The sequence below is a fragment of the Protopterus annectens genome, chromosome 7.part0 (genome assembly GCF_019279795.1).
Source record: "Protopterus annectens isolate FY-2018-M chromosome 7.part0, PAN1.0, whole genome shotgun sequence".
Classification (NCBI taxonomy): Eukaryota; Metazoa; Chordata; order Ceratodontiformes; family Protopteridae; genus Protopterus; species Protopterus annectens.
In genome coordinates this window covers 591,500,083-591,525,788 of record NC_056739.1, presented here as the reverse complement: position 1 = coordinate 591,525,788, position 25,706 = coordinate 591,500,083, and the positions used below count along the sequence as shown (strand labels likewise).

At 35.4% G+C, this 25,706-nt stretch overlaps 1 protein-coding gene across 3 annotated transcripts in view; it reads right to left on the bottom strand.

Moving 5' to 3' along the window:
* Positions 1-3,220: 3,220 nt before the first annotated feature.
* NEIL1 (nei like DNA glycosylase 1) overlaps positions 3,221-25,706 on the bottom strand; it is an 824,101-nt gene continuing 801,615 nt past the window's right edge. For all 3 annotated transcript variants that reach the window (XM_044077181.1, XM_044077184.1, XM_044077183.1), the window contains exon 10: positions 3,221-3,812. In XM_044077181.1, the coding sequence (XP_043933116.1) occupies positions 3,766-3,812 (47 nt within the window). In that variant the 3' untranslated portion in view covers positions 3,221-3,765. The remainder of the gene's footprint in view (positions 3,813-25,706) is intronic.

Sequence of the window (25,706 nt, the reverse complement as noted above, 5' to 3'; positions counted from 1 at the left end):
TAGCAATCTCAAGGTTTGAACTCCCTTACATTTTAGCACAGACACAGTTGGAGAAAGATTACTACCTGCAGCATTTATCATTATTTAAGATGTGCCCCTTATTATGTATGCAGCATTTATCACCATTATTTAAGGTGTGCCCCTTATTATGTATGCAGGATGGGGTTAGTGCTTCTAGAACTGGTTTTGTCAATAATTTTTCACATCTGAGATATCCCTGCCATACATTTGGCAAGACAAACATAGTTATGAAATCCTTATTAATATGATATTTGTGACAGAATACATCCAGTTAGTCGCTAACAAAAAGGATTACTCACAATATGGCAAAACAGAAGGAAATAATAAAAGAAAACAAACTAAACAGGAACAATCTAACCCACTACCTCCACCACCTAGCATGCTTAAGAAAAGAAATGTCACCTCTAGTCTTGAAAAGAAGTAGAGGGTAAAGATAAATGAAAGTAAAATAAAGCAAAATGCCAGCACCCACTATCTTCCCAATTCTTACATCAGTGCCAGCAAACAAAACAAAAAACAGAAAAGAAGCCTCTCAGTCTGCAAGCTGTTTTGAATCCTTTGGGAAAAGGCAGGACTGAACTTTGCTACTAAGGCATTAATCACCATGTAACAGGTAACACACCCTCATGGTTCTTGTCAGATTCTTTTAGTTAAAAAAAGTAAATTGCCTGCACCAAATACCTTCACATTTCTTACCTCAGTGCCACCAAACAAATAACAGAAGAGAGATTGAATATTATCTTCAAATGATGGAGGAACAGCCATCACTGATGCAGACCGATGACTTCTAGGAGAATGGCTGACAATTAGAAAACCTGTGTAATATTAAACACTGCTGCACAGGAATAAAATGCATACACATGTATTCCACATCAGATATATATCAAGGGCATAGTCCCACATATTCTAGAAAACTATTAGACTTTAGAGAACACAATGTATCCACTACATAACCAAACTTGCAAAGCACTAAAAACAGCTAGCTATATGAATGTAATAGGACTTTTCAGCCAATATGTTTTATTCCCTTGGTCAGCAGCTGCCCCTAAAAAGCTGGAGCCCCCTCACACCACTGTCTGAAACTGGCCTTAAATAACTGAACTGTTAAAAATAATGTATTAGAACAAGAACACTCGTCCATCTACCTACTTAACTGAATAAATTACTTGAAACTTCAACAAAGCGTCTTTATTACTCTCACAGGGAAGATGTTAGAAAAAGTTTCTCCTAGGACTTGAGTGATTTTACCTGGACTAATCCTTTGTATTCTGTTTCTGGTATTGTTTTTTGTTACACCTACCATGGCAAGGCAAATCCAGGCAAGGTAACGGTGCATTCCATCAGGGACTTTTCCTCTTCAGTGGTGTATAGGAAAGGAGTAGACTCCAGAAGTATTCTAGAGGCAGCAATTTGGTCCTCTGTCCACACCTTTACAAAACACTACAAGTCTGGATGCCTTTTCCTAGATCCAGAACAGGCTTTGCTACGACCATTCTCCAAGGGCTCCTGGACCCTTATCCTTCCTTCTCCCAGGCTGGGTAAGCTTTAGACATCTAATGACATGCCAGTAAAGCAGTGTGTTTATTGAACATAATACAGTTGCATAAATACTATTTGGCTATAACTGTAACAGTAGATGTTGGTAGAACACACTGCCTTACTTTCAGTACCCACTCGCCATCCTCCTTTTTGATGTACATAGTTTGTTGTTTGGATTGCCATGGAGTGTTACTCTGTGGTCTTTATTGTTTTATGTGAGTGCATGTGTTTTTTGTTTTGGAAAAGTAGATGTTTCTTCCTGTTGGACCACTTAACGGGTTCTGTCTGTGGGTCTGTAAGGCAGTCCCTGTACTGCCAGGTGATTGGTCCATCACACCCACAGACAGAAAGTGGGAGGGACTCTGAGCTTTAGTAGACTGCCAGAAGAGGGTAGCAGGGCACTACTACTACTTGAATGCCAGTAAGGCAGTGTGCTCTATTCATATGTACTGTTACAGATAAGTAGGAATTGTGGAGATGTACTCTCTGCCTTTACCTGAGTTTGTCCATATTATCCTATCCTGCACATCCTTAATTATGTCTTTACCTATTGTGCCCCCTTTTCTGCTTTCCCTAAAGCCCCACCAGCCTGCATTGCAAATTCCCTGACTTCTGCTTCCTCAGCTGACCGTACATTCCTGTCTTTGCATTATCTTGCACCTACAAGCTTTCTTTAGCCCATCCTGCCACACCAATAGAGTCCAGCAGATTTTCCATTATCACCTGCCCCACCACTTCCATACACTAAATGGCCACTTAAACCTCTTGCACTTCTATGCATTCCATCTTCACCTTCAACCATCCTACCCCCTCTCTTTTCCATCCCTACTAGAGCAATTGTCTGATATGCCTCATTCCATAATACCCAAATTCCTTATCTTTAAGTCTGTCCAACAGTATTCTGGTCATATGGCTGGCTTGTTTACAGTTGTTCCATGCAAAAGGGTATATTTGTTTTTTCTTCCCTGATTTCATCTTCCACCTATGCACAAACACAGTCTTCTCCTAGCCCTCCCTTCAGTACCCATAAGGGTATCAGCCTGTCCACTTCTGGGTTCAGCACCACATTAAAGTCACTCTCTCTCTCCATTTTGACTGTATACCTCCTTTACAAAAGCCTTTAACTTTATGAAGAAATGCTTAAAGACATTCCCATCATGGATTTATACTAAGCTTATGACTTTAAAACCCTTCTGGTTAAAGTGACAACAACTAAGAAAACAAGTTTTCCAAGACCTAAATCTGATGTGTCCTGAAATAACCATCTCATATTTTCTGTAACAGCATTTAAATCCCAGGATGGGAAAACTGACTGGGCTCCCTAATGAAAAGCCGAATGCCAAAACACAGAAAAAAACCCCCAGAAATCCAAGAGATGAGTGAATCTCAAATATCACTCTCCTCCTTTAAGTTTTTCTTTTTTTAATGGGAGGTAAGCCCCCCATGTACTCCCCATTGGGGGGGGGGGGGTAAGCCTTCCACAACTTGTGAACTTGTATATACTAACTCCAAGATCACCATAACTTGGAGAAAATGGACAATTCAGGGAAATGGCCATCTCAGACTAAGTGTATGTAAGTCCAATTTTTTTGGCCATTCAGTCTCTGTGCTTTGGAACTCACTCTAGCAGGTCCCAACATAGGAAGCCTCAGTCATAGAATGTTTTTAAAAGCTATTTAATGGCAGAAATGCTGTACAGTTTCATTAGTTCAACAGTTATTTATGGTTGATACATGGTTAAGTTCTTTAAAATGTTTTACAAAATATACCAGCTGCACCATTTTCCCTCTTTAAACTTGTTTTGCTGTAAGGGATTGTTTGTCCCAATGACATAATTTTGAACAAAATCACTCAAGAAGGATACGTTCAGATGGATTTTGTTTCAGAAATTCTACTTTACTTATAAATATTAAATCATCAAAACAAAATTATATCAGTGTGTTTCACTTAACTTGATAGAAAAAGCTGACTTTCAGCCCTGAGTGATTATGAATCAGGTGAGTACATACATATCCAGTGTATAGAAAAAAGTTCAGAACCTCTAAAGACATACTTCTATTGGTTACAGTTTCTAATAGCATTATACAGTGCTGTCAACTATATTCCACATAAAAATACAGTTTAAAAATGAGAATGGTGAACTGCTCCTCAGATTTTGTCCCAGTTGTATCACTTGAGAGCAGAATCAACAGTGTTCAGAAGTGTTCATTTTGCCTTTGAGTTTCGAGTTCTCCGCATGGGGTCTACAGTTCCTAAAGTAAGTAAATAAATAAATAAATTAATTAATTAATTAAAAGGCTTAGCTGTAAAGAATCCAATACTATCAGTTCTATTCTTATCCACTTAATTCAGTGTACCTGAAATAATATATTACAAAGCACTGTGAAACATCATGTACTTTATATACACAGCTGGAATGGATTGCAACAATACATAATTAACAGCTTTTTATTTTTTTCAAATCATCATCAACCTTCTTTTTCTCCATGGGGTCAGGGTTTCATGTAAACTGTTGCCATCTCTCATGATTTAATGCCACTCTCCTACCTTCTTTGACAGTCAAGTCTGACTGTTGCAGATCTTCTCTCACATAATCCATCCGCCTCATTGCTGGATACCCTTGTTTCCTTTTGCCTTGTTCCTGTCTGTCCCAAACCATCTTCACCAGATTGTCTTCTGTTTTTCTACACATGTGCCCAAGCCACCATAAGCTGTTCTCTTTGACTTTCTCTGCAAGTGAATCTACTTTGGCTTCTGCTCTGCTGTCTCATTTCTTTACCTGTCCCACAGTGTGTATCCTGCCACCTGTCTCAGGCACTTCATCTCAATTACATCTTGCTTCTTCAGCTGCTCTACCTTTACTGCCCAGATTTCTGTACCATTCAGTACTACTAGCTGTACCACTACTTTGTACACCTTACTTATCAGTTTCTTTGGCCATTCTTCAGTTATACATATCCCCTTCATCATACTCTGTGCCAGATGGCTGCAGCTCATCTGATTCTAGCTTTGACCTCCTCATTCAGTCTTCCCTTCTGCTCAACCACACCTCCCAGATACTTAAAACTGCTAACCTGTTCCACTGTTTTCCCTTCTATGTCAATTCTCAACTTCTTCTGATTTCCCCCATTTGCTGCCATTACAATGGTCTTATCTATACTCCACTTCATCCCATATGTCTTCAGCTTGGAATTCCATTCCTCTACCCTTTAGAAGGTTTTGCACAGTCTGCCTGTAATGCCACATCATTTGCATACAGCAACTTTATTGACCTGTTACATCCACCCTGTTTGCTGACGTAGTCTTATCACCAGTATAAACAGCAGTAGGCTCACAGCTGAACCCTGATGAACACCCACTCTCAATGAGAACTCATCTGTGAAACCGAACACTGTTTATATTTGACTCATTGGGTCTTTGTACATAGCCTGCACCAATTCTACCAATGTTTCTGGGACTTCAAACCACTGCAGGACTGTGCTATATGCTTTCTCCAAGTCTAGGAATGCCAAGTTTGACTCTTTCCTCATCTCTAGCTTCTTCTCAACTGTCTGTCTTGCTGCAAACATCAGGTAAGTTGTGCTGCATCCTGTTCTGAATCCAAACTGCTCTTCATCTTACTTTCTACTGCTCTGCATATTCATTTATTTAATCACCCTCTGTAGAAGGTTCATGCAGTCTGACAAGAGTTCAATACCTCTATACTGCCACAGTTGTGAATATCTTCTTTCTTCTTGTACGCTATCACTAGAATGCTTATTCTCCAATTACCTGGGATACACCTTCCTCTCCATACTGCTGTGAGTACTCTAAAGAACTATTTCTCCACTATATCACTCAACACCAATTTTTTAAAACACCTTTATTAAATTATCACTTAAGACATAGGCAAACATACATTAATAGAAAGGAAACCAAACCATTTTAACATTTTTCCATTTAAATGCAATATACATCACATATACTTACTTTACTACTAAAATCAGTCCAACATTATGAAAAATTGCTGATTTCCTGCCTTCCCTTTAACCTCACTCCTCCTCCGAAAAATTATTATGCATGTATTGTTCCCACAATTTCCACTTATATCAATGGAATTTGCTCCTTCCTTTTTCTTAAGATCCATCTTCCATGTATTTTATATCTTTTACAATATTCAATACTTCAAATACAGTTGGCATACACTTTGATTTCCATTTTCTAGTAATTGCATTTTTGTCAGCCAAAATAATTAAACTTAATAAGGTGTTACTATGTCTAGGCAATTCAGATCCTGCATCACAGCCATTTTCTTACCCAGTATTTCTGATAGAGTATTCTGTAGGGAATTTCTGAAATCTGCCAAATCATTACACCTCCAAAGCATATGTTCCCAGTCACCTCTTTCTTCCCCATCACACCTCCAACATTTGCTATCTACCCGAGGAAAAATTCTTTGAAGTCTGCATAAGGTATACAAACACTTTCAGACAACGATCCTAAACCTTCTGGACTTGGTTGCATACTTGGGAGCTACAGACATCTTCCCATTGTTTTCTTGTAAACTGGTTTTCCACTCTCTCTTCCCAATCTTCTCTAACCTCCTCTTATTAATTCTTATATTTATCATACAGTATTTTATATACCTTACTAACTGTCCTTTTTTTAACACCTGTTTCTGTTACAAATTCAACTAAAAACTCTACCAGAGCAGGTCTTCCATTTAAAATCCCCCTCTGTTCCTTGAACTTTCCCCTTGTTTCATCATCCCTTTCCACTTTTAATTATAACCTTCTGCTTGTGTATTGTGTAAAAGCCTTAACTGTGTAGCTGTATTCAATTTAAATCAGGTAAACCTAAACCACCTTGTTCTATTGGAAAGATCAACTTATTCGACTTAACTCTTGCCCTCCTCCCTCCCAGATAAATTCCTTCAATTCTTTATTACCCATATACAAGACTTGTTGTTGTGTCTTTCGGCTTTTCCCGGTTAGGGGTCGCCACAGCGGAACTCCGGTCCGCTAATGACTGGCAGTAGATTTTTACGTGCCGAGTTGCCGGCCCTGACGTACAACCTTCAATGAAGGTACGCCCATTCACACATGTCTCCACACAGAAGATGCTCTAGCTGAGAATCGAATGGGACAACATCTTGCTGTGAGGCAACAACGCTACCGCAGCACCACCACTACAGCTGCCCATATACAATAATAAAGGGACTAAAAACATTTCACTGATTGCATTTTACTATCCATATCTATAAATAAAAGATTCCAGTTTCTCAGTTTTTGTATTATCTTTTGTTTAGTCTCTTCCACATATCCTTGGCTGCCATAACAGAAGTCTTTTGAATCTGTACTCCTAAACACTTCATTTTATCATGTCCCCATAAGTATGGGTATTGCTGAACCAATTTGTGTATGGGTAAATAATTTACTGCTATATTCTTTATTTTATCTTCATTAACTTTATGAAACGGTCTCAGAATATTCCACAACACTGAAATTTCCTTTTCTGGATTTATCAAGTACAAAATAATATCTGCAAATAAAGCTAACTTTTCTTGATTACCATACCAATTATATACTTTCTCCACCAACGGCTCTAAATATAAAGCAAACAACAAAGGGAAAAGTGGACACCTCTGCCTAGTTCCTCTCTTCAAACATAGCTTAATCTGACAGGAACCCTTCCACTTTAATTATTGCCTTCGTTCCTTCATATATCCTACTAATTATAGTGGATCAGGGAATGCAAATGCTTCCAGTGCCTTCCTCACTCTGTCAAATGCTTTCTCTTCATCAAGACCCACCAACAACAAAAATATTTTCTTACATTCCGTTCCACTTTCATCATCATTGTTCTATTAATATTGTCAAATGTTTGCATCCCTACCAAAAAAAAAATATCCATATCTACCAATTTTGCGACATTCTTCTAGCTAGTACAGATATAAACACTTTATAATTGTGTTTTTAAACAGAAATAGGACAATATGAAACTGGGTCTGAAGGGTCTTTGCCATTAGGAAACACAGACACCACACCTTTCTTCCAAGCTGTTGGTGGTTCCCCTCCTTTTAAAATACTGTTAAAAACTTCCAGATCTTTGTCTTCCCTCACAATTTCCAACCTGCCACAGGAATACCATCTGTTTCTGGACAGTTTCCTGAGGATTGACTATAAATCAGTTTTATCTCATCATCTCTGTTAGTTGTTGAGCCTCATCCACCTCTAACCTTGGCATGATTAAGCCTTCCATAAATATTTGTACTCTTTCATGATTCCACATTTCTCTGCTTTATACAAATTTTCATAAAACTTCCAGAATATCTCTAAGGGATCTCTGGTTATTTTCTTGACAGAGGTTCCCTAAGTTTGGCCACACCCCTTTCAACATTCTGTTGCCTAAGTCATTGTACTAATGGGCTGTGGGGTTGTTATTAAAAAATAGTTGCTTAACTGCGATCTTTCTAAACTAATTTATCCAGATATTCCCTTATTTTCTCTTTAGCACTCGACATTTACTCCTCCTCTTATTCTATGAGATTCCCCTTATTCTGCAATACTTTAACCTTTGTCAGGCCCTCTAAGTAATTTCTATTACTTCTTATTTCAACCTTATTTTTAAACTCCATTTTCATTTCATCCCCGTCACTAGCTATAACTTCTGAAGATGTTTCTGTCTTCCCTAGTAACTCTCAAATAGTTTCCACTACCCATTCCTTAAACTCCTCTCTTTTTAACAGTAAGTAGGAAAGTGTCAATGTCTTATTTTACTTCATTATCCTACATTTTTGCCTTATTTTTGCATTGGTGCATCATCAGAAATACTTATTGGACGTGTCAAAGCTTTCAATTAAATGCACATGTTCCTGTGAAATATAATTTCTATCTAGTCTATCCAAATTATTGTATCTTGGGGAATAATATCTAAATTTTGTCAGTTTTTCCAACTGAATTCACATCTCCCATACCAAATATTTTCATAAATGTCTTCAGAAAACTACCCTTTTTTGTTATATTGTCCCTCCTAGGTCCCCCAATACATCCTTACTACTATAAATCAAATCTCAGTCCCCAACTAATAAATATTTTACCAGGACCCCCCCAAAACGTGCACGCTGATTGGCCAGCGTGCCCATTGTAAATCGAGTTATACTAATGGAAAAAGGTCCGGTCGCCCGGACTTTTTTCCATTAGTATAACTCGTTTTAAAACACTGTCTCGCTATGTTAAATGGGTTTAACATGAGACAGCTTTAAAATAAGCAATGGAGATCTCCGTTGCTTATTTTAGCTGTCTCGCTATGTTAAACCCATTTAACATAGCGAGATTTTAAAGCAACGGAGAAAGCAAGATCTCCATTGCTTTTTAGTGTCTCGCTATGTTAAATGAGTTTAACATAGCGAGACAGTTAAAATAAGCAACGGAGATGTCCGTTGCTTATTTTAAAACTGTCTCGCTATGTTAAACTCATTTAACATAGCGAGACATAAAAGCAACAGAGATCTTGCTTTCTCTGTTGCTTTTGCCAACTCTGATGTACTGCGTAGCGCAGTACATCAGAACTGCCGGATGCCAGACATCTGCGGAAGGGCAGCAAACAGGCATTATACTATGCCATTATTTAAGAAAAGTAATAGTTTCTTTTCTTAAATAATGTCATGGTATAATAGCAATAACCCACTTCTGGGTGTGGGTAATGCTAAATTTACCCACGGTTGGCTTTGTTTGGGTGGGTAAATTTAGCATTACCCACACCCAGGCGTGGGTTATTGCTATATTATTCCCTGCTGAAAGTTGATTATTCTCCCAAAGTTCTCTTAAGCTCCATAATAGCAGTTTTTGGTGGAATGCAAATACATGCATTTGCAATCCCCCTCGTTTGCAGGAGCCCTTTACAACCACAAATCTACCATTTTGTCTTTTTTCTTCATATCACTATTGGAGCCCCTCTAGCAATTACTATAATTAATCCCCTTTTCCTCTGTCCCTAATATTCTGCTGAATATCCATTCTGAAATCCTCTCTTTGCCAAACTCACATGCTCATTTCTTTCAAAATATGTCTTCTGCACTCTCTATATCTTAATATAGATAAAAATAGAGTGAGGAGGTCACACAGAAAAACCAAGCAGTAAAAACTAAATGAAAACTCCAGCCAAGCTAGAACTTCCACTGAGTGACCTCTCAAACCTCTTGTATCAGAGGTACATGGAATATATGCAAATGACCCTTAAAAACATCAGGTGTTTCAGCTATATGGCGATTCTAGGGGCGTCACAGTGGGGTTTGGCTTTACTGGCCTGAAATTGTCCATTGAAATGACTTAAAAAGAAATAAGTCATGGGCATTCAGAATTGCCATATAGCTGAAACACCTGATGTTCTTAAGGGTCATTTGCAAATATCCCATGTGCCTCTGATACAAGAGGTTTGAGAGGTCACTCAATGGAAGTTCTAGCTTGGCTGGTGTTTTCATTTAGTTTTTACTAATATAGATAAAAAGGAAAGAGTACTGAATTATACCCGTAAGGCCATTTATGTTCTAGGATATTATGGACAGCATAGCCATCATGGTAAAAAGCTATTGCTCCCACCTGTTATATGTGACAGTTTTTTTTCTTTGAATGTGTATTTCCAGCTTTTGTGTTACATGCATATACTAATGTTTGGCAGGGTGATCTTTTGTACACTTGTTTCTTCGCATCTCCATTTGAACGTGTCACATTTTTCAAGACTTTGTTTTAATGAAAAACCTCAACCAAAAAAACTAAATACAACCCCTCACCCCATTCTCTATTAACTTGGAACAAACAAAATTATGTACATCTTCAAAACATGAAGTTTAATCCTCCAGAAGGGAAAGATTATCTCACCCAACACCTTGATCATATCTGCTGTGACCTCATCTGAGCCTACTGCTTTCCCAGACTCCATTTTCCTTAGTACTGTTCATACTTTTCTTACTTTTTCTAGTGTGGGCTCCTCCTCGTCTTTCATCGTAGGCTCTGTCTGGGGCAGTAATGCTTCTGTGTTGGTGTTTTTTTCCATTCAGAAGTTGCTGAAAGTACTCCTACCATCCGTCTATGATTTCCTGTGGGCTGGTGAGCAAGTTGTTGCTGGTATCCTTTTTGAAGTGTGTCTATCTGCTTTTCTGTCTTTGCCTTGCACCCTGACAGTTTCCTTGTGCCACCTACCAAGCCACTTTCCAAAAACAGATAGAGTGCTTTCGATGCCTTGTTCTTTGGTAATACAACTCCTCTGTTAGCCTCTTTCTTAGCCGACCAGTGTTCCTGGTACATCTTTTATATCCCTCACTTTTTCCTACACCCCTTTCTTTTATTTATTTCATGGACTTCTGCATTCCACCACCAGCTTTCCTTATGTACAATATTTACATAACAGGCTTGGCCGCATACCTGTTCTGTAGCTCTCACACAATGCACTGCCATTCTTCTCCAACTCTACCTATTTCCTTTTATTTTTGAGGTGCTAGAGCCCTGAGCAATTCCTTGAACTCTTGTTCGTTTTCTCTGGTCAACTTCCAGGTCTTCAGAAATCACAAAGAAAGCATCAATGCACCACCACCAAACAACCAAGAACACAAAAATCAGTGGTGCAGTAGGGATTAACCATGGAAAATGCACACATACAACAAATGGACAAGTAACAAAGAATTTATAAGTTAAGCGCTTTTGTCCTTTAGCAAATGGATAAGTACGGGACTTCAAAAGAAGATAAAAAACTAACCCCACATCTCTCAATTTAAATAGTCACTCATATTAGAAAACTCAAAACGCAACCAAATTAATGGTGGGGAGTTAAAAAATGTGGAACGTGTTTCCAATGTAGTTCATTTTAAAAGACCCGCAAATTGCTCTGGACAATTCCAGTCAAAGTAAAGTATATCTTTATTTAGGGAACTGTAATATTATGGGCGTTGTATACATTGGTAAGTGTAATGGCTGTTAAGGATTTTATGTAGGAAATACAGATAGTGCTTTTTAAAGAGAGAATATGTGAACACCTTTACAACATTGGTCAAACAGCCTATATAAATGTTCCCAGTTTGTACAGAGTTTTCTGGTTTGAAGTTTGGGATCCTGGAGTCCATTTTAATGGACCCAAGGAGTGGGTCATGGAGGTACAAACTTGAATACAAGCAGTTATAGTTGCAGTTAAGGCTTGATGCATCTGCGTTTCCAGGTTTGAACAAAATTATATCTTTAACACCTGTTTTGAGAATGAAGGCTTTCAAGTTAAGACAGCACATTTACGGTGGTACAAGCATTTCTACCACTTCAAGTAGTAGTCTATTTGGGAATTCCAAGATGGCAGCACAATGAGTAACAGCTTAATTTCAGCTCTCCCAGTGTGAAAACAGAAACTCAGAAAAGAGAGCCAGTGAGCTTGTCCTCTTGGGAAAATTTCAGTATCTGGCTAACAAGTGCATTGCCTGGATGCCAGCTAAAAAGAAATATAGAGAACCTGAAAAAATAACAAAAGGTGAGGGGAAAAAACACTGACTGGGAAGAATTCTGCAGCTTTTCAGCAAAAAGCAGTGCAAGCTCCAGCTTTGGTGCAAGATGTGACTTCCAGTAATCTAGAAGAAAAAAATAAGTCAAATGTACTTGGAGATGATTCAAATAAATGAAACACTGAAGAAATATATCAACTCAAATAACAAAAGGATAAAAAAATGGAAAAAGCTTTAAACAGATATTCAGATGAGGTGATAAAACTACAAAAATCAGAGGTCGAAATGAAGAAAAGGCTGGCTGAATATGTGACTGCTCAAGAACAGCTAGAAAGTAATGTAAACCTTTAACAGTAAAGATCCAATCATACCAGCAGAAGGAGTTGATTCTAATAAAACAGTGGCAGAAAGGCAAAGTACTAAAAGTGGGAGACAGCAGAGTGTTTGTGGAAAATGATTAATCGCTGTACACCAGGCAGAAGAGGAGTAACTTTATTCCACTAATTCAGGGAATGTTGAGAAGCAGGCATGAGATTCAAACTGCTGCACCCAGATATCTTCAGAATATTATTTCCTGGAGGGACAAAATAATTTTTGATGCAGAACATGCTAAGAAAGAAATACAAATGTTTGCCCAACAAGAAGTGAGATGTGAAACAGAAGGAGATTCTGCTTCTTGTTCTTCTGGTAATAAAGACCACAGAGAGACTGTGCCAGCAAAACATTTTCCAGTGTTTCAATGGAAAATGCTTGCGAGACAGAAAAAAGCACAAGAGTTGTCTACAACAGAGAGTACACTGGAAATGAAGCAGAGACTGAATTTGGGAGATGGAGATAAACAAGAATAAAACCAATTCAGAAATTGACAAGTGGGATTATACAATATTGATTATATTTGTGAAACATGACAGAACAAGAAAACCTGGAAATATTGGACTGTTTTGACTTTGTTAAACTTGTAAGGGACCATAATGACATGAAGAAGGGCATATGCTTTAATCGTTGGAGGAACACTTAGGACAGGGTTAACTGTAAAACAAAATGTTTTTTCTTAACAGTAATATTTTTATAGCGAATGACAGTCTGCATACTATAAAGTAAAGTTTTCTCAGTTTCAAGTACAATGGGAATACTAAAATAAACAGGTGTCCCTGTTTTTTCCTTCTTTTCTCTTTCTGCTTGTTTAGTTTTAAGAAATGTAGGCACTGCAGTGTAAAAAAGAAGAAACATCTGGTCAAGACAGTATGATACAAGAAAAACTGATCTGCTTTTACTCATTCCTACATAGGGAAATGACTGGATTAAGGCCCTTGGCTTGATTTAGTAACAATTTTTAAGAGAAAAAGAAACAAATAAAAAAGGAAATTGAATATAATAAAGTTTTCCTCTATCAAATAAATAAATAAATGTTTGTAGAAGCAACTCTGTACCTGGTTCTCATGTCGCCTTGGAGACAATCTGATAAAGAGCAATAAAAACAGAATACTTTCTTCCGATGGCTAGGACACGTTTTCTGTAGTCATTCAAGTGTTTTCCCATTCTGGGAGAGCAATAAAAATAAGACAAAACCAGACAGCACTTAGTAGAAGCACAGGCTATACCATGTGTCTCAGCATGGATAACCTTCCTTGTAGGTTAACCCAAGTCTGATTGTGACTGTCAATTTGACACTATTGTTCCTACTGGGGGGTAAGACTTCAGTATTTGAAGATGTACATAGTTGTGTGTGTTAGTATTAAGTTAATACGTTTTAGTGTCGATTGGGGTGTATTTGTTTTTTTTTTTTTTTTTGTGGGCTTTCAGTAAAACAAAAAGTTTTAAGTGACATAGGCTCAAATGGATACAACAAGAGACAAATGTATAAAAGATCAACCCTATCAAACATTAATGTGTGCATCTAATACAAAAGCTGGAACTAGATACTTAACAAAAAAAAAAAGAAAGGCATTTAAGGAATGGATAGTGGAAATTATTCCAGTGTTATTAGAGAAGATATAAATTTCTTATGAAAATATAGCTAGGTAGTGAGATAAAATTAAAGTAGAGTTTAAAAATAGAGTAGAAATAAATGAGACAGAGATATGGTTAAGAAGTAACAAGAATTGGGGGCGTGGCTAGGATGTAGACTGGTTGGCAGCATCTTTTCTCAGCTCTGCACTCAAAAGATATTTCTGACAGGAATTTTTATACACTAGATATTGTAGACAAACCTATTTTGTTGAATTACTTCTACTAATATCACTAGAAGTCTACAGTGCAAAAAATTTGGCTTTAAACATTATTTTTCCTGTCAAAAACAAGAAGGAAGGTATCTGAATCTACTGAAAATGAGCTTTTCTAAGCATACCACACAGGACCAGATGATGAAAAAGGAGATACAGTCTTTATTAAATGCTATACAAGACTTGTCAGTGAAATTTGACAAAATGAATACCAAACTGGACACTTTTGAGGAGAGATCTACAAAACAAATACAGCAACTACAAGAAATAATGACGCAACAGAAGTCTCAAATAGCTGACATAGAGAGATCCTTAAATGATACTGAGGGCAGACTCTCAGAACAAGATCTTCAGCTACATTTTTATCACAACAAAATGCTTCATTACAAAATAAAATAGAGGATCTAGAGAACAGGTCCAGACGAAATAACCTTTGCATCTATGGGCTACCAGAGAAAACAGAGGGAGATAACATGGTGACTTTCCTTACTACCTGGTTACCAGAAGTTTTAAAATTGCCTGAAGCTCTTTCTTATGGAATTGAAAGAGCCCACAGATCCTTAAGAGCTGCTTCATCAACCATCAAATCAAAAATCACCCGAGATCAATAATAGTAAAGTTTTTTCATCACAGGACAAGGAACTTATTTTAAAAACAGCATGGTCAACTTCTCCAGTTAAATACAAAGACAACATAATCAGATTTGATAATGATTATTCTGCTGGAGTTATAACTGCAAGAAAAGAATGTCTCCCTCTGATAAAGGAATTGAAAAAGACAACTTAAAGTCCACTTGCTGTTCCCTGCAAGAATAAAAATATTTTTACTGAAGGTCCTAAAACTTTTGACACTCTGCAAGCAACAGTTTCTTATCTTTCAGCTAATAAAACCTTGGATAATGTGGAAGAAATGGATTTCTCCCAATTTGGGGTTAAGCGTCACTTAGAAAAAAAATGAATGGAGCACTGCTGACAAGAAGAAGAAGAAACGATAAAAGACATATGAAAAACACAAACATTATTGTCTTCTATTTGCTCTGTAAGGCAAAAAAGTTCTTTGAAAGCATTCATGCTTTACACGTGTCAGTCTTTGAAACAATATAAATACAAGATAAGCAGGACATTTTATAACTAAAGGAAACAACCCTAAAGAAAGCAAGGTAACATATCTTTCTCTATTACAGTGTAAATACTTACAGTCATGATTTTTCTAACTCTAAATGATGTTTAGATAGTTCATTTATAAATTACCTGCCTTTTACTGCTAGTATAGAATATGATGTATTTACACTGACATATTAATGTGGTGTGTTTAAATGAGCATGATTCCTTTTATATTATTTACACTAAGCTGCATGAAATATCTAAACTGATGTATTTAATACACATAATAATATATAAAACTGATAGTAATAACTGTCAAAAAGTGCCTTGAAAAGTAATTATCTATTCTTTGATGCTAAAAGTGCCTTTTTGACTAACAAACAACTGTTTGGCTTGTATATCTGCCCTTAATGTTAAGAAAACTAATAGAAGTTTAATGAGCTGGTGTTCAGTTTAAAAAGCCCTAAAAACTTCACTTACTTTGTTTTTGTCTTCCCGCCATGGTCACGAGCTGGGAACTCTTATTTTACCACCCCTGAATGAAGGTTCTTCAGTTAGAATCCATTACAGTGTGTTAAACCTTCTAACAGCACAAAATGAAAGTAAACAGTCATGAGTGATGTCAGCACTAAAACAAGACAGTATGGGTGTGGTGTCAGCTCCTAAGCTACTTAAAGTAACCAGCACACTATTTATGAGATGGCAAAGTGCTTTTACAGTTTTAACAAATATTAAAAGTACACTGAAGTACCTAATGAATTTAGAAGGTATCAACACATACATGACGTTTTATTATATTGTAATATTTGTTATTCATTTTGAATTGTACACATAAACAGCACACAAAGCTTAAAAAGAAGTATATCACTTGGAAGAAACTGTATGAATAGTTAACACATACAGACTTTACTATAATCTTTTCTGATAAGATCACCCATGTAAATTACTATAATTTAACTTAATTTTATAAAATTTAATATATTTAAGTCCTTGACTGGAACTATATAACATATTTGTAAACACACTGCAGCTAGTGTACTCAACCTTAAGGATAGTAAGTCAATTAAGGTTCATGAATGTAGCTATGTGTTATTAGGCATTTTAAGGGTAAAAGGAGTTGCTGTTTAATTATCAAGATACTCTGTAAATATTAAATTGTTCAAGTAGCACAATCATTAAGCAGTAATGAGCAAGAAAAAATCTCAGACTTGCTTATGATATTGTTTTATATATATATATATATATATATATATATATATATATATATATATATATAGGAAAGAACTGCTGAATTATAAGTATGCTTTTATTAAAGGCAAGTTATATTAATATTGAACATCCTCACTGAAAATGAATGGTTGTGTAGAGACACAGTAACTCCCATTATATAACCAAGGCTAAAGAGATTGTCTTGTATGTCTAAATTGATCAGCCTTGAACCTTAGATTGCAAATAGACATGCAACATACTTTTACTTATAATACTGAATATATATTATATAACATCACAAACGCTAAAGCCATTGTCAGCTACATCTCATATCAATCAGCATTAAAATATGATTTGAATAGCATAGGCATTTACTAACATATTGCTGTTGGTACCTGATATGCATATAAGTAACAGGTCTAATTTCTGTCTATGAAAGTAAATACCAGGCTGTGTGCATTTGTTAATTATGAAACAAGAGCATGCTATCTATTCTTTTAATATCCTATAGGTATGTACTTGTTAGAGACACACACATGCTGCAAAGCTGCTAGTTATTGCATATTCATTAGTATATTTCTGACTGCAGTGTTATAAATATATGGTGTGGACCACTTGAGTTGAGAATATGTCTCTATATTGGGCATGTTCTCTGTTTGAACGTTGTATATTATCTATAATATGATATGGAGTACCCTCACTAAATTCAAAGAAGCCACAATAGAAACAAATATTTATTAAAAATGGAGAATAGAAGGATGAAGAGAAAAATGAAGGAAAATGGTTGATGGTCATATAAGGTTATCTTTTCCTGTGTATGTAGAAGAGTTGACAGTAATAAGTACCAAACAATTGTGTTATAGCATATTTAAAGCCTACTTTGCTTCTCATATTTTCCAACCTTACAGTTATAACGCTGCAGATAAATCCTGTAATATCATAAGGAGTATGAGTTGCTATTTGACATATGACATATGTGGTACACTAGCGATGAAATATGCCAGTGGCACTAATAAATATATAGGAATTGCTAAGAAATATAGTCTTAAACTATATAATACCAATGCCAAAAACAAATTAGTAGCATTCATACCACTAAAATATGACTTTTGAATTAAAAGAAAACTATAAGATTACTGATAAATGACAATACAAATGTAACGTTATATTCATTGTTACGGATACTTTCTGATTTAATCAACTTGTGGCATGGTTAACTGATGCATATAATGCTTAACATTTTTTTTTTATGTATGTATGCATATATGTGTGTATGTATGTATGTGTGTGTATGTATATATATATGTGTATATATATATATATATATATATATATATATATATATATATATATATAGGTAGACCATTACAATAAATTTGATACCTATGAATGCCACTCACACTATAAGGGAGATAGACAGCAAGCATATTATTTTTAAGATGCATAACCGTTATTGCTACACAAAAGATATATTAAAATAAAAGATTTTCCTTTACAATTTAAACAAAACCAAATAGTTAAGTATTAAATCTATGTATAGTTGTGTTGCCTTAGTGTTTTATAAAATATTAAAAATAGATAAAGACTGTATTTAAGTAATCTGTAAAGACAGATACATGTATACTTAAAAGATATATAAGATACTTTTCATTATAAAACTACCATATGGCGGGGCGGGGGGAGGATGCTGAAATGCAGACCTAGAGAGATCGCTTGAATGATTAGATCATTCAAGGATGAGATGTTTTTCTCATGGAGGGGTTTGGTGGTTGTTTATCTTATATTGTTCTCAGTTATGATCTTGTAATTTACTTTTATTGGGTGTCTATAATCTATTGTAATACTGTTGGAAGAAGAAAGAACAAGTCATTCTCTTCATGTACACACATCTACACATTGTTACGAGTATATGAATATGGATAAAAGCAAAGCTAATATAAATCCAATTGCAAAATGTATATCTCTTAATGTAAATGGTTTAAATAATAGCTGCAAAAGGGGAAGTCTTTATAGATATTTAAAGCTATGTGAAGTTTAACTAGTATTTTTACAGGAAACACACCTTACACAGGAAGACATAAATAAAATAAACAATAAAAATTATACAATACTAGTAAGTTCCACCTATAATCAGAAGCGAAGGGGAGTAGCAATTTTGTGGAAAAACACTACTTTAATGCCTAAAATCATAAACACGTTCCATGACAACTCAGGAATGTTTTGTCTAGTGACAATATCTATCAATGAAATGATATATACATTAGTGAATATTTATTGGATACCAGGACTAGGTGTTAGAGTGGCCAAACAACACTTAGAAGACATTGTACAATATACCAAAGGCAATTTAATCATAGCTGGAGATTTCAATTGCATTATAAAAGAAACTGACACAAATACTAAAACTACACGTAAGAGATCACCTTTAACAAAGTTGTTATCTGAGTTTGTTGAAACTTTTAATATAGTTGACATAAATGAGTATGCTATCCCAGATTCACTATTCTTTACACATTTTTCCCATAGACATAATACATACTCTAGAATAGATAGAGTGTACATAACAAAGGATTTAACCTCTAAATTAAATAAAGTCAAGACAATTTCATGTCCATTTTCGGACCATAACACCATAACGTTTGAGATAGACTTATGTTTCAAGAGAAGGATATCAGTAACAAGAATACCATCTTACATAACAAATCTCAAAGATTTTAAGGAATTTTATATTAAAGAGACACAAACATTCCTAGATATCAATCTTACAAAAGATGTATCTGAAATATATATATGGGATGCATTGAAAGCATACCTATATGGAAGAGCGGTGGGATGGTATAAAAATAAACAAAAACAGTGGAATAAGGAATTAATGGAATTACAGTCAAAAGTAGATAATTTAAAGCTTGATATTCAAAATGGAAACACCAACTTAATAAAAGAACTAGAAGATACTAATAAAAATACTCAGAGACGCTACACCACAAAACAATGATCAACTTAGAAAAAATTAAACTATGTTACTATTCAATGAACCCTAAAACCAACGAAGAATAGCAAATAGGACTAAAAAGATTATTAAAACAAATCAAATCAAGGAAATACATAATATAGAAACCAAAAAGAAAGTATCTGATTTAGAAGGAATACTAGAAGCTTTTAGGCTATTTTTCATAAACTTAATAATCAAAATGAGAAAACAGAAACACATTCAGCATTGAAAGCTTTTCTCAAAAACAATGTTAAAGTTAGGTTATTAGAGGAGCAGGTACAACTAATAGATAAACAAATAACAATGACAGAACTTAAAGCTGAAGTAAATAAGCTAAAATTAAACAAAGCTCCAGGTATAGATAATATCACCCCAGAAATGTTTAAATTACTATCAAATGAGGCTTTGCTGTTGTTATTGAATGTCTTTACATCAGTTAAAATGGTAAAGACATTCCTCCTTCTTGGAAGTACACATTAATATCACCAATTCTGAAACAAAATAAAGATCCCAGTGAATGTTCATCATACAGACCCATTTCACTTCTTAATATAGATTATAAAATTTTTATGGCAATACATGCTGCTCGAATAAAACAATTACTACCACTTTTGATAGAGGAGGATCAAACAGGTTTTATAAAAGATAGGAACACTTATGACAACATTAAAAGAATTCTTTCCTTAATTGATTATATAAATGTCACAAAAAACAAAATGAATGTTATTAGCTTAGACATAAATAGCGCATTTGATTCAGTGAACTGGGATTATCTGTGGTTAGTTTTAGAAGAATATGGCTTCTCAAACAACTTCACTTTGTTAATAAAATCATTATATGAAAAATCATTGGCTTATATAAAACTGGGATCTTGTCTGTCTAAATCTATTAAAATAACTAAGGGCACAAAACAAGGCTGCCCTCTTTCTCCGTTATTGTTTGCGCTAGTCATTGAACCCTTAGCAAATAATATACGTATGGATAAAAATATTGAAGGAATACAACTAGACAACAGCCTAGAGCTTAAAATTCAACTTTTGCTGATGATATTTTAATTACCTTAAAAATAATAATAGCAGTTTAAAAGCATTATGGGACTCAATTCAAAACTTTCAAAACTTTTCAAGTCTTAAATTTAATGAGAACAAAACAAATGTATTGCTTATAAATACTAATAAAAAGATCTAAATAAAAAATACCATAAATATATCTCTACCGATAATATAATTAAATACTTGGGAATTATAATAACTAACAACCTAGATACTACAATTGAAACAAATTATAAAGAGACCTTAAATAATATTAAAAATCTAATACAAAGATGGAATAAATTCTTCTTTTCAATGGAAGAAAGGCTTTATATAATTAAAATGATCATATTTCCAAAAATTCTTTATGTCATACAAGCTTGTTCTTTGCCACCAGCTAAATCGCACCTAAAACAATTAAATGATTTAATGGTAAGATTCCTATGGTATCCAAAAAACAAGGATAGCTATGAAGTATCATCTAGATGATTGGGATATAGGTGGCATAGGTTTACCAGACATAGAAATATATTTGCATTCATCCATTATTAAAACAATATCATTATGGCTAAATACAAAATATACATCAAAATGGAAGCTAGTTCATGAGAGAATCTGGTTAAAATCAGGATTTGTAGTAGCAAATAAGTATACAGATTTCATACCAAACAATTTTCTATGGCTGATGAAGGAATATATGATGATACATAAGAATAAAAATATAAGTTCCAAATACATTACTTATACATTAAAATTTTCCAAAATCTTATTAATAGCAATCCTGATATTAAAGCATGGTCATTTCTTTTATATCCAGTAGCGTACACACAAGGTAATATAATAACATTTAATATGGAAGTAGTCAACATGCTTAAAGAAAAGGGATTAATATATTGGCATCAATTGCTAAACTCTGGAAAACCTCTGACAATAGACCAGATTAAACAGAAATTAAATATGGAAGATAGTTTGTGGTTACATGTACAAGAATTAAGACAGTATATATTAAGCAAACAAGAAACAATGCAACCATCAATAAGACAAAATGTTCCTAACCTTATAGAACATATAATATTACTAACGAATCAACCCATTACTGGAAAGGGATACTTATCATCTATTTATAAAACAAACAAAAAATAAAATGCATAATAATGACAAAATATGGAATTATTATAGATCAGTTAATGGACATGTGCCAAATGACAGAGATAAAAACTAATTCTTCTCTCTCCAAAGCAGACATCACTTTCATTACATTGGAGACTTTTACATGGCAATTCATACACAGATCTTATGTAACCCCTCATAAAATGGAACTTATGTTTAAGAAAAATATTGGCTGCTGGAGATGTGATTTATCAATAAAAGCAGACTGGCAACATATGTTCTACTTAATGCCATTTGATTAAACCATATTGGGATAAAATAAATTATTTTCTGCAAATGGTATTCAATGATAAATTCCAGATTTCCAAATCTATTATTTTGTTTAATGCACCTGTACCCGACTGTGTGCCAAGAACAAAATATGTAATCTTATGGACTCTCCTAGCTATTGCAAGGAAGAACATTACATCAAACTGGAAATCCAAAGCTTCTCCAACTTTTAAGCAATTCATGAATATGGTGTCAGCAGTATCGCAATTGGAAATGAACACTATTAAAGGAAGAACTGAAAGAACTACATCATTATACGTAGCATGGCAAAAAGTAACTGAAATACTGGAGAATAATGACTGCAGCAGATTATAATCAGGAAACAATTGTATAGAAAGTCAATTATATGTCAACAATAGACACCCTTGTAAATACTTTATTTTGGTTTTAATGTTTGATATCTGTTTGGAGGTTTTAGCCTACCTTTTTAAATAATTTGTAAATACTTCATTGTCATAAATAACCTGCATTCATGTTTTCTTGTTTTTGGAAATGAATAAAAATATTAAAAAAAAAAAAAAAAGAAGTAACAAGAATTATTTAGAGGGACTGACAGATGTTAAAGTACTGCAGAATAGTGGGAATCTCACAGAACAAGAAGAGGAACAATTGCAGATTGCTAAGTAGAAGATAAAGAATTACTTCAATAATATGCATGAGTTTAGAAAGACTGCTGTTAAGCAACTGTTTTTTAACAACACCAGAGCAAAAAAGCATTTAACGCAACAATTTAGACAACAGAAAAGGTGGTCGTCAAGCTTAAGGAGCCCATATGAGATCCTGTAGAGGTAATAGAAATATTTTGGATATTTTATGAAAGTCTGTATAAAGCAGAGAAATATGGAGATCAAGAAAAGGTACAAATAGAAATGTGTATGGAAGAGTTAAATATGCCAAGTTTAGAGGTAGATGAGGCTCAATTACTAATAGCACAGGAGGAGATGAGATACAAAATGGTGACGTATAATCAATCCACAGGAAAGTCCCCAGGAATAGATGGTATTCCTGTGGGCATTTGGAAGCTAGGAGGGAAAAAATGATAAAGATCTGGAAGGTTTTGTTTAACAACATTCTAAGAGAAGGAAAAGTACCAACAACCTGTAAGAAAGTGGCAGTGGCTGTAATACCTAGAGAGGTTAAAGACCCATCAGATCAGGCTTCATACAGGCCCATTTCAATCTTAAATGATGATTGTAAAGTGTTTATGTCTATAATGGCAAAGGTGACACCAAACTTGATAGATATGGATACATGTGGTTTTGTGGAAGGCAGGCATTTGACAACTTTAATGGAAATTTGATGATCCTGGGGGGTGAATGTAAGAAAATACTACTGTTGGTGGTGGGTCCTGATGCAGATAAAGCATTTGACAGCTCTGAGCAGGGCAATGGGCGCATTTGCATTCCCTGATAAAATTATCAGGATGATTAGGAGGATATATGAGGGACTGGAGGTGAAAATTAAAGTGGGTGGGTTCCTCTCTGATAACTTCTGTTTGAACAGAGGAACCAGGCAGGAGTGTTCCCCTTTCCTCTTTGTTATTTGCACTATATTTAGTACCACTGACAAAGCCAGAGAGGCGAGATTGCATTGGTTTGGACGTGCTGAGGAGGGATGCTGGGTATATTGGGAAAAGGATGCTAAGGTTGAAACTACCAGGTAAGAGGAAAAGAGGAAGGCCTAAGATAAGGTTTATGGATGTGGTGAGAGAGGACATGCAGGTGGTTGGTGTGACAGAGCAAGATGCACAGGACAGGAAGAAATGGAAAGAGATGATCCACTGTGGCGACCCCTAATGGGAACAGCCAAAAAAAAAAAAAAAAGAAGATTTAGTACCACTGGCAAAAAAAAAATAAGGCACTCAGAAATTCGAGGACATAATTGGTATGGTAGTCAAGAAAAGCTGGCTCTATTTGCAGATGATATTATCTTATACCTGATAAAATCAGAAAAGGACATTTCAATGTTGTGGAACATTTTGATGCAGTTTCAAATCTTTTCGCGCTACAAAATTAATGAAGCTAAAACAAAGGCAACATCTGTAAATTATGTACCCGCACACTAATTGGTTCAGCAATATCCATATTTATGGGGACATGATAAAATGACATACCTAGGAGTATGGATTAAACAGGATTCTAGTGTGGCAGCTAAGGGTATATGGAAAGAGATTAAACAAAATATAATACAAAAACTGAAAAACTGAAGATCAATTATATAGATATGGATAGCAAGATACAAGCAGTTAAAATGTTTTTAGTCCCTCACAGCAAGAAGTTCTCCGGTTCAATTCTCAGCTGGAGCGCCTTCTGTGTGGAGTCTGCATGTCCTCCTCGTGGTTGAGTGACGTTAAAGACATGCAGGTAGGTGCGTGCGTGAATGGGTGTGCCTTCTTTGAAGGTTGGGCGTCGGGGCTGACATCTTGGCACAGTAAAAATTCACTGCCAATCAATAGCGGACCGGAGTTCCGATGTGGCGACCCCTAACCGGGAAAAGCCAAATGACATTAGTTTAGTTTTATGCACAGGTCAGGCATATTTTTATCAACCAGAGAAGAAGTTGTGGATAGCAATTAAAAAAGAGCTGAAGGATTTTATCTAGGAGGGGAAGATGGAAAGAGTCAAGTGGGATAAGCTGATTCTTCCAATTGAACAAGGGGGTTTAGGATTACCCAATTTGAAGGGGTATTTCACAGCTACAAAGTTAAGCCTCCTATACATAGCACAAGCAGAAACCTGTAATTCAAAGTGGAAAGGGATGATGATGAAATGGAGGGTAGCTCAAGAAACAAGGAGAGACTGAGATTTTGGATCCAGATCCTTAAAGCGAGTAACATAGCCATACAGAATTTTATATTCATAAAGTAGCAGAAAGTATTCTGAGAATGAAGCCAACACGGGAATGGAGAAAGGAGACACTGCCGAAAGGGATGAAGGCAATTAGGGATACAGACAACAGGCAAGAAAGGGTGATGATGAAATAGGGGGAAGTTCAAGAAACAAGAAGAGACTAGGATTTTGGATGCCGATCCTTAAAGAGAATAACATAGCCATACAGAATATTGTATTCATAAAGTAGCAGAAAGTATTCTAAGAATGAAGCCAACACGGGAATGGAGAAAGGAGACTGCTGAAAGGGATGACGGCAATTAGGGATACAGGCAATAGGCAAGAAAGGGCTGGAATTTATTGGAGAAAACTGGCGAAAGAACCGAAGTATTGGGAGCAAGTAATTAGAGAGGGAAAGGTAATAGAATGGGAAGAGGCCAAGGATTTATTTGGACTGCAGGTTAGAGATTGCCTTTCCTACCAAGGACTGATATTGGAGTACAGACAAAGAGAAAGAAATAGGGGGGATACTAAGTGAAAGATCAGCACTGGTACAGTTTTTAATTCAACATAGAACAGAAGCCGCTGTTTAAAAAGGAATAATTAGTAGAGCATACAAAACATTTCATGATGACTATAAGAATCAATCAGAGGAGGTTAGAAGGGACTGGGAAGACAGATTACATAAGCAATTCACAAAGAAACAATGGGGGATATATGTATGTCTCCCAAATATGCAACAAAGTCTAAAAGATCTACGATCTTTGTTTGGAAGTGTAGATTCCTAAGAATGTTTCCTGTGGTAGATAGCAAATGTTGGAGGTATGATGAGGAAGAAAGAGGTAATTGGGAACATATTTTC